Below are 10,465 nucleotides of genomic sequence, written 5' to 3' on the forward strand. Positions count from 1 at the left end.
CTTATACATGGAAACCAAGAAGGCAGAAAGGGAAAACATAGAGTCTCAATGCCCTGGAAAGGCAAGAAAATGTATCCATAAAGGGTTAAGCTAAAAGACCAAGCAGCCGAGTTGTCTGGAAAGAAGAAATAAAATCAAACGGACAGTAAAGCCTATTTCCTCCAAGCTAATAGAATTACGGAAATTATCATAAGAGCGTGTGTCTGGGGATGGAGTGAATGATGCTCTAAGAGATACAGCAAACAGGATAAACAAGCTCTGTGCCAAGAGCAGCTGAGCTGAACCCAGCTCCTTCTCCCAGTGCTACCTCGTAACAGTGCCAAATGGGGTCATTGTTTTATCCTTCCCTAATGGCAGGGAGTGAAGCACCTACTGCGTGCAGCCTCCTGTCCCGCTGGGCCTCCCTCTCCTCACTTCCAAAACTGAGGGTGGAATCCCACATTTTTCTCTCTCTTCCTTCTCCCTCTGCACGAACTGCCCAGATGTGTGCCACCACTGCATGCATGAGCCTTGCACCGCCTGATTGTTCAAGGGGGGCCAAAAAGTGACTTACAAGTTAATAAGGAAGCTGATTGATAGGCATCTGGGGAATAAGCCACTTGGCAAATCATGATTTTATGATTGAACTTCAAACACAACTCCCCACTCTCCCCATCTCCTTCCCCCTGAACAATAAGGTTTTGTTGGGATCAAGCTGGGATCCTATGCTCTTAATCCCCTTCCCAAATTTCACCTTTTATTCCATGAAAGCAGAAATGGTCCACAGACAGTTATTCTCAGGAGCTTGATCAAGTTTGATCTCCAACTCAAGCTCCTGGCCCTTGCCAGATCCCAGCTGCTATGTATATCACTCTGGGCTTAGATCCTGGCAACAGTTGTATACGCCTTTAATTACTCCTGGGAATAGCACGTCCTTTTTATACAGTCAAGCACCTAGCACGTGTGCTTGCAAGATGAGACACAGGCAGGAAAAAACCCTCAACATTAACAGCATAATTGGAAATTCAGGTCCTACGATCTCAGTTCACTGCTAAATCAGGCATCCCTAATGTCAATATCCATTTCAGCACAATTCAATTATAAGATTTTTATTAATTAAACTTCTCCTAGTCACTTGGCACGAGCTTCTGACAGAGAAGGATCCTGTATAGCAGCTGACTGGAAAAATCTTTAGCATTGTCAGATTACCAGGTTCATTTATGCACCGGTTTAAGGACTCTTGCCTATTATCCTTGCCAGAAGACTGCTCTTTGCCTACAATAACATCTGTTTTGCCTGTAATTTATTTGCTGTTTCCGATGCTCTGGCAGCCTGGGTAGCTAGAAAGGGGGCAGCACAGCAAACCTAATGGGAGCTCACTGCGCAGAACTGTGTTCGGGTCCTGCCGGCTGCTGCTTCCAGGCGTTTCACGCATCGGAGGAGCGGAGCTCTCTCCACTTTCTATGCTCCTACAATCCCGGCAGCTAAGCGCATCTTCAACAGCGTCTGCCGACAGGCAGTAATTCATAACACCATGGAGAGCACGCACAGTCTCCTTCTAACTGCTGCTGTTTGCTTTCTCTGCCAAGGTGAGTGATCCTTAATTTGTTTATTCTTTGTTGGTGAAGGGGGGGTTGAAAAGGTGAACAGGAGGTGGCTTTGGTGCAAATTATTTTTAACAAGTGCTGAAGCTCACTCCAAACTAATGGATAAACGTACAGAAACAGCTCTTTTTGTTACATAGTTTGTTGTTGGCTTCGGTTTTTTTTTTTTAAATTTCTCCTTATAAAGTAGTTAAGTAATCCCGATTCAAGATGCCAAACAGGACACACAAAGCCATTTTAACATTAAGAAGAGAAAGCACCTTACATGTAAAGGTGTAGTTTTACATATTGTAAAGAGGACCACAAGAAAGCGACAATATTAAACAGCTTTAAATGTGTGCTGCAAACAGTGCGTCTTCTCTCTGCAGACATGAAAAGCACCAAAACATTTAAATAGAAAAAAATTAAGGCACTTCTCTAGATACAGTGGATGCTAGATTTAATTAGAGTGCTGGTAACACGTAAAAAGGCTGGCAATTTGGGATTGACTATAATAGAGAGTCATTAAGATCTAGCTTTAAAATTATTTACCTACAAGATTTGGGAGTATTTATTCCAGGAAATCTTGATCTGAGAGATATGAGATATCAATAAATAATAAGGGCAAGGCTAGCAGTTAAAAAGTGAGAAAGAAATGTGTTCGGGTTTTAGTTAGCAAGTTGGCTTGCATGATTTCACTAATCTGAAAAAAAAAATTGCCCTCCAAGTGAACAGAAGAAGGGGCGGAGGGAAGAAGGAGGTTTTAGATGAATACAGTTTCACAGGAGGGGGACTCTCGTCTTAGGAAGAGGGGAGCTCTTACAAAGATCAAAAAGTAACACCTGCTTCGTGAAACACTACAGATCGGTCACCTGCAGATACTTCTGCTTCCCATCTCTTTCTCTACTGAAAAACAACTGTCTGGCAAAAAATAAATGTGCCCTTGCAAATATCTGTAGATTCATATTTGTGTTGCAAAGGAACTGTACAGTATGTTCAACAGACTTAGTTCTGTGCCTTTGCCAAATTCACATAGTGTCATCCACAAATGACAAAACAGGCCTTTTTTTGTTTTTCAGTTGGAGTGCTTGAGAATCTGCTGTCCAGAAGACAGTTTAAGAGAAAGTCCCTAAAAATAAAAGGCCATTGGCTTTTCAATAGTGTCCAGCTGTCAGGATGGTTACTGCCTAGCTAGCTCTGAGAGTAAAAACGTACTGTGAAATACAGGCTCTCACGCCTCATCCTGAAACAGCTGAAAAACCTCGTTGTTCAAGAATTTCAGTTCGCAGCTTTTCAGTCAGACACAAGGCACCATAAACAGCAGTTATCAGTGGCAAAACGGACAATAGGTATATATCATAAATAAAAATTACTTAAAATAATAAATGGGTAATTAGCACATTTCTTTGAATGCTGAAACGTCTTTGAATATAATGGTTAATCAATTTTTAATCCTTTTTTTCATATTTGAACAAGCAGGCTGTTAGCATCACTATAATCACGCAATCGTGACTCAGGCTAGAAAGCAAAGTTCTCATTTCCTGGGAATCCTCCTCTTGCAAAACGCTCTGACAGCGTATAAGCAGCCCGGTCTGTCAGGTTACACTTTTCCCTTCCTCTGCTCCACACCCCTGCAGCTTCGGCAGGTCTAGGGGACTAGGCCTGTGAAGGGGAAGTGTTTTTGCACCTCCAGTTCTTCAGCAACTCCCTGAAACTATTTTTTGAAAGCATTTGCAGAGATGTATGTGAGAAAAACTCTGTCACGGCATTGCCTTTCCTTGCTTTTCTTCTCCCAGCCTAAGCGAATGCCAGTCATGGCACACTACTACCCACTTACGCGAGGCTTGGCCTTTCCCCACGCATCACACGGCTGCCAGGCAGTTATTACAGAGCCAGACGGGTACCAAAATCCGCAGGCCCCCCATCCCGGCCAAGCCTCCCCACGCGGGGTGCCGCTGCCTCGGAGGCTGCGCCTGCCCCCGCGGCCGCTCACCCCGCCGTGCCCTCCGCAGGCTGCGGTGGCTCCGAGGCCGAGCACCGGCTCTACGCAGCCCTCTTCGAGAGCTACAACCAGTTCGTCCGCCCCGTCCAGAACGTCTCGGACCCCGTCATCATCCAGTTCGAGGTGTCCATGTCCCAGCTGGTGAAGGTGGTGAGTACCCGCCCCGCCGGGGCGCCCGCGGGCGGCGGGAAGGCCGGCGCCTCCCCCGACACCCCTGTGTTTTCCAGGATGAAGTCAACCAGATCATGGAAACCAACTTGTGGCTGAAGCACGTAAGTAGAGCTCGCTGACAGCCCAGCCGGCACCAGCTCACCTTCTCCCCAGCGCGGGAGGTGCTCCCCACTCCCGTCGGGGGAGCCGGGCCCTCACGGGGGCAGCCGGGCCCTCACGGGCCGCGCCGGGGCGGGAAAAGCCGTCCGCCCAGCGAGGCGGCTCCGGGCCCCCGGGAGCACCGGGCTCGCCAGGCCAGCGCCAGGCCCCCCTCCCTCGGGGCAGAGCCGCAGCCTCGGGAGGCATCACGGGCACAGGCAAGGCCCCCACCGGCGCCCGGGGCCCAGCAACAGCCGCCCCCCTCAGCGCCTCAAGGGGCCCCCCTCAGCCGCCCCCCTCAGGCGGGAACGCCGCCGCGACGCCCTCTCCGGAGCGCTGCTGCCCCCTAGCGGCGGCCGCGGAGCGCTGAGGGCCGCCTCCCGCCGCGGGCACCGGCACCGACCCCGCGCGGCAGCCCCCGCCGCCCCGCTCGCCTCCGCCGCACGCTAGCGCCCGGCCCCGGCCCACCCCGGCAAGGGGGCACCTCCCACCGCGTAACCGACCGGCCAGAAACAGCGCGGCCTCGCCCCTGACCCCTCCACCTGTCTCACCGACTCTGGCTGCTGCAGCAGCATTTAAATACGGGCCTGGCTCGGGGCGCAGCTGTTAAACTCGGGCTGTGAGTCGCCAGCTGCAGCCCGAACCCTCCTACACCTCATATTGTCGCTAAATACTGTATTTTTGCCCTGAAGACTCCCAAACACGCTGTGCAGGGGAAGCACCTCAGTACAGAGGCCCCACACAGCATCACTTGGTGCTGTTTGGCCTCTATAAAGTAAGAACAAACCAAAAATGCTGACTTCACTTAAAAGGGTCCTTATGGGTTAAAAATGCAATTACTGACTGTTGAAGTCAGCTTAATAACCAACTTAATTACCAGTTTCAGCTGAATATTCAACTTAGTTAAACTGGGGTTTAACGAGCCCTCATGAACAACACTGTTACCGAACTGAGCAATGACACCCAGGGTCCTTCACTCCATGCTCACACCTACCACCAGAGCCTCCTATGAATTTGTTCTCACCATCTCACAGATATCTGCCTTTTTGAGACCTAAGTTATTACTGAAGTCCAACACTCTCTGGCAAGAGAGTGTCTTATTTCTTCTTCCACCTTGTTTCAGCTACTGAGTAGACATTCCTGGGACATGGAGTCACACATGTCTAAGTCATATCTAGACCAAGAGGCCCGCAATCTCCATGTGAATAAACACCAGACATACGTGTTTGTTAAGGAAACATCTAATCATCGTAGTATCCAAAATAAAACAACCCTAGAAGTGATATGACAGCACTTGGCTTGAGTCTAGTCCGCTGAGTTTCCATTTCTTCACAAACCTAACATAGGCTCATTTCTTCCATAATTAGATCTGGAATGATTACAAGCTCCGGTGGAATCCAGCAGACTATGGAGGTGCCGAATTCATCCGAGTACCATCTGGCCAGATCTGGAAGCCAGATATTGTTTTATATAACAAGTAAGACTCTTGCATATTTATCTTCTTAATTTAGGAAGAAGGGGAGTGATGTTACTAGTTTTAAGAAAAAAAATCAGCAGCCCATTCACTGAATTAACTGAAAAAGCCTGCTTTGCAACACCCCCGTGTCTCACATCTCCCCATTGCTGTACTCACCTCCACACCATCTACATCAGCATCCGTGGGCAGGAGCCAGCTCCTAACCTGGAGCTGCAAGCGGGCAGGGCAAAGTGAACTTTGCTTTTCCCCTTCACAACCCCACACTTCTACTATTATTTTTATCACTGTCTACAAGGCAGGTGGCAAGAAATTCCCTTAGACTGGAGAGTTCTTGTCTGTGAGTCAGACCTTTAAGTGAAAAAAACGGCAAATTCTAACTTTTTAGCAATTAAACTCACAGCTTGATACCTTTTACAATAATAGTGTTGGCATACAAAAGCCACAGGTAAAGTTTACTCTGGATGTCCGTTTTATGAGACTGTGAGGAGCCAAACCATAACTAAACGGATCCCACTGCTATGTAGGGAAGCAGGTCTCAATGAAACTGATGTAGGTACACACATCCAAAACTTAGGTCTGTGGAACAACAGTGATGACGCTCCTTTTCTAACTGTGGCCTTAAAACTTCAAATTACCTTTTTAGTTTTACTTTTTCGTGTAAACAACTGGAATTGTCACAAGGATCATACAAGATCCATGTGATCAGGATAGCAATGTGGCACCTAAAAAAACCCTCACCAAATACACTCCTTATGCAAAGATGCACCCCAACCCTAATCCCTCTTTCCATAGTTACTACCTGCACTGTCCATAGAAGAGGTGGCAATACCAATACTGCAGGTATCCTCTTATCAGCCCTTGGGTTCTGATATGCTTGATCTAGAACAGAATAGAATAAAATAGTTCAGTTGGAAGGGACCTACAATGATCATCTAGTCAGACTGCCATTTGCAATCTCCTATTTGCTGTTTTGAATATTGATTGCACTCAGCCATGTTATTATAAGGGAGAATATTTCCTTTCAAATCCTCCATGGTAAATTTATACAACTGTTTATTTCAGTTTAACTATGCAAATTTTATGATGGCCACTGACTCAGTCCTGCACGTCCAATTCAGCTCCATGTCAACATGTAATTGCTGACTTTCCCAAAATAGATTAAAGAGTTAATGTGTATGATCTGAATGTATGAAACTACCTGGAGTAGTTGCATCCTAATTTTTGTTATTATTTGCTTTACAGTGCAGTTGGGGATTTCCAGGTTGACGACAAGACAAAGGCCCTGTTAAAATACACAGGTGATGTGACCTGGATACCTCCAGCTATATTTAAAAGCTCCTGTAAAATAGACGTAACCTACTTCCCATTTGACTATCAGAACTGCACCATGAAGTTTGGTTCCTGGTCTTACGATAAAGCCAAAATTGACTTAGTTTTAATTGGCTCTACAATGAACCTGAAAGATTACTGGGAGAGCGGAGAATGGGCTATTATTAAAGCTCCTGGGTATAAACATGACATCAAATACAACTGCTGTGAAGAGATATATCCAGACATCACATATTCTCTTTACATTAGGCGTTTACCGTTATTTTACACTATCAATATGATTATTCCATGTCTGTTGATTTCTTTTCTGACTGTATTAGTTTTCTATTTGCCTTCAGACTGTGGTGAGAAGGTGACACTCTGCATATCTGTCCTTCTATCGTTAACAGTGTTCCTTCTTGTTATCACAGAAACCATACCTTCTACTTCCCTGGTAATTCCACTTATTGGGGAATACCTCCTTTTCACCATGATATTTGTAACTCTATCTATTGTCATTACAGTATTTGTACTTAACGTGCACTACAGAACACCCAAGACACACACAATGCCTGTGTGGGTGAGAACCATTTTTTTGAACTTACTTCCCAGGATCATGTTTATGACAAGGCCTGCCAGTGATGAAGAGAATAATCAGAAGCCAAAACAGATTTTCACTTCTGAGTTTTCAAACTTAAATTGCTTCAACAGTTCTGAAACCAAATGCTGCAAAGATGGCTTTGTATGTCAAGATGTGGCATGCAGCTGTTGTCAGTATCAACGAATGAAGTTCTCTGATTTCAGTGGCAATCTCACAAGAAGCTCAAGCTCCGAGTCTGTAGATCCTCTGTTTTCACTTTCAGTTCTGTCACCAGAAATGAGAGATGCTATTGAAAGTGTTAAATACATTGCAGAAAATATGAAAATGCAGAATGAAGCAAAAGAGGTAAGAATATATTTTACTATTACTCAAACTGCAGACACCATATACCATTAGTGTGTTTAGAAAGAAAAAGAGATCTCACCAAAAAAAGAAAAAAAAAAGGATACCCCAGACCATTATTTTATATAAGTGAATTACCCAAGCTATATTACAAATACGTGCAATTTTGAATGTAGATAATTTTGGGGAGCAGCTCTGTTGCACAACATTCTTTACTGACAACACATATACTGAATGAAGCATGTTAAGGTAACCACTGCTGGGGAATCGTACTTAAGTGTCCATCCTACAAGATTCGGAGTGAGGATTTTTCCAAGTTATAATCTTAATAGTGGAATTTGCTGACTCTGCGGCCTTCAGAAAGTTGCATTCTCCCTCCCACAGCTTACTGTCAATAACGAAGGTAAGAATGAATGTCCTTCACAGTGATTTTGCTCATTCTGCTGCTGCTGCAGAGTAAAGTGCTGTAGCTAAATGAGACAACTGCTGCAAGATGGGGACCGTCATCTTTCATAAAACTGCATCTTGATGCAATAAAAAAAAATTTTTCTTTTTATCATGTTCCTTGGACATTCTAAGAGCAGTAGCCACACCACCACAATCACCACTGAATTTAAATGCTCCGCAGTATGCCACTTAAAGTTAGAATGAAGTTATGTTGTTTATGCTGAAATCAGAACTTTATTTAGAATTAGTTGGTGTAGAAAATATGGGGTTGTTTTGTTTTTTTTAAGTCTGCCTAAACAAACAAGTTCTAAGCTAAAAAGCGCAAAATTTCAAAAACAAATGCATTATTCATTTATTAGCCTTCCTGAAGAAAAATGAAGTAAAAATTAAAATTGTAATCTCAAGAATAACTAAAATGATCACCTAATGTAGTTACTATTAGTATATAACATGTATAGTACTTCAGTGTCACTCTTGTTGTAATGCCCACTGTAAAAAAAAAAATTAGCAAAATCTGGTTTTTGGAAACTTGGTTCCCTCTACATGGAAGGTAAAGAGACAAATTTTACATCACGTATGAGAACAATCAAATTTCAGTACTCCCTAAGAAACGTACCAAATAATTATATGACAATTAACCTTTGTCTTTTTACATACTGCCTAAAGACCAGTAGCAGCAGTCTGTTTCAGTAAAGTTTTCTGGACAAACCTGATCACCAAAGGATGTAAAGCTGTTCACTTCCATTTTTGGCACACAGAAGAACAGTTGTATCTCGTGAAGTCCAGTGTCTTGGTGAACAACTTTTTGTATTTGAAGTAGCAGCTTTTGGCTTTTCCACAAACAGCATATTCAAATAAAGCTTCTTCAAGATGAATTAATTTGTCAATGAAAACAGAGATATATAAGTTGTGCATACATGAAAGACTTGTACATATGGAAAAAAACTGTGCTTCCTATATAAAGTGGTAGTAATTGCTAATGCAAGTTATTCATCTAATAAACATGCCTACTTGCTATTCAATTTATTTTTCAGATTCAGGATGACTGGAAATACGTTGCCATGGTAATTGATCGTATTTTTCTATGGGTTTTCATCCTGGTATGTATTCTAGGAACAGCAGGATTGTTTTTACAACCTTTGATGGCTGGAGATGAAATGTAAAGATTAAATAGTACGTTGTGAAATCAAATAAAACTTTTGCCAACCAACTCTGCACCCCACCCCAGCACCTGATGTCTCTTCTATGTGTAGTAGAATAAGGATCTCTCCTGGCCTCAACTTTGTTTGACCAAGACGGCTTTATTAAAAATGTGAAAATGTGGAAAAAAGATTTTGAACCTTTAGGACAGATAATCTCAAAGTAATATGAGCTATGCTTGACAGCTACTTTGTGCAGTAACTGGAAAAGATGTAAGTAGTACATTAACCTTTCTAGGAATTGTTTAAGAAGGGATTGATAAAGAAACTTAAAATTAAATGAATACTGGGAGAGTCAAGGCAGGTTGAATACTTTAGGCTACCAGATTTGTTTCCACAAGCCTGGTGCCAAGTCTCTTCAGACCATGACAGCATCTTCTGGGAATAAGTTCATACCGAGTTCAATGAATGCCCTCATGAGGACGAAATGGTTTAGGAAGCACAAGTACCAAATGGCAAGAATGCAGACATTGCCACCTGGTGTATAAACTGACTGAAAGTGTGAGGAAAGGACCACGGGCAGGATTATTACAAAAGGAAAACAAATAGGTAAATAATAGATCATGGTAATAAAGCAGCCATAACGCAAACCCTGTGCATAGCTGTATTTTCAATGTCGAAGAAGACTGTCAGAAAAAACATGACGCTATTCAAACCTAAAAATGTTTAAAACTGTGTACAAGTAAAACACACACCAAGATGCAGTCTGCAGGTTATGTAAAGGATCAAAATACTTTGATAGGCTAGTTAGGACACAGAAGCATCCTGCTATAGTGAAGAGTTTTATGACAAGAGAAGGCAGGTAGATACAAAATAGTCCTGTAAAGTAGGCCAAAATTGCTTCTTAGGCATATCTTTCTTTTTTAATCAGTAGCTGCAGATAATTTAAGAGCATGAATAAAGAATGCAACAAAATACTGTCATGAGAAAATATTTTGTAAAAATATGAACTGTTCTCTCTGTACCAAACTGGAAACTTTTTGGAAATACAATGTATCAAGTGATGTAACATTTATGAAAATAAAGAGAATCAAGCTGTTGGAAATTTTGCTTTTTTTTTTTTCATTTATTTTGACCAAGTGACAAAAACCTATATAAGGTAGCATTAGCTACAGTTCAACACATTCAGAAACAAGTTACAGAAGTAAAGGTCCATGCTTCTGAGTCTATTAAAATTGTTTTCTTTCAGACACGCCTGATGATAAGCAGTTTCTTATC

At 43.1% G+C, this 10,465-nt stretch overlaps 1 protein-coding gene across 1 annotated transcript; it reads left to right on the top strand.

Moving 5' to 3' along the window:
* Nucleotides 1-1,513: 1,513 nt before the first annotated feature.
* On the top strand, nucleotides 1,514-9,211 carry CHRNA3 (cholinergic receptor nicotinic alpha 3 subunit). The gene is made up of 6 exons (XM_068410070.1): nucleotides 1,514-1,568; nucleotides 3,575-3,714; nucleotides 3,792-3,836; nucleotides 5,241-5,350; nucleotides 6,593-7,604; nucleotides 9,083-9,211. Exons 1-6 carry the CDS (start codon nucleotides 1,514-1,516, stop codon nucleotides 9,209-9,211), a joined length of 1,491 nt encoding a protein of 496 aa, XP_068266171.1.
* The last annotated feature ends 1,254 nt before the right edge of the window (nucleotides 9,212-10,465 follow it).

The sequence above is a fragment of the Nyctibius grandis genome, chromosome 11, assembly GCF_013368605.1.
Source record: "Nyctibius grandis isolate bNycGra1 chromosome 11, bNycGra1.pri, whole genome shotgun sequence".
In the NCBI taxonomy this organism is placed as follows: domain Eukaryota; kingdom Metazoa; phylum Chordata; class Aves; order Nyctibiiformes; family Nyctibiidae; genus Nyctibius; species Nyctibius grandis.

Bases quoted from the DNA above. Each gene is read 5' to 3' on its own strand.
- CHRNA3 (XM_068410070.1), top strand. From the start codon at position 1,514: ATGGAGAGCACGCACAGTCTCCTTCTAACTGCTGCTGTTTGCTTTCTC. The intron at 1,569-3,574 runs GTGAGTGATCCT...TGCCCTCCGCAG, and splicing joins TGTTTGCTTTCTCTGCCAAG to GCTGCGGTGGCTCCGAGGCC. The intron at 5,351-6,592 runs GTAAGACTCTTG...TTTGCTTTACAG, and splicing joins GATATTGTTTTATATAACAA to TGCAGTTGGGGATTTCCAGG.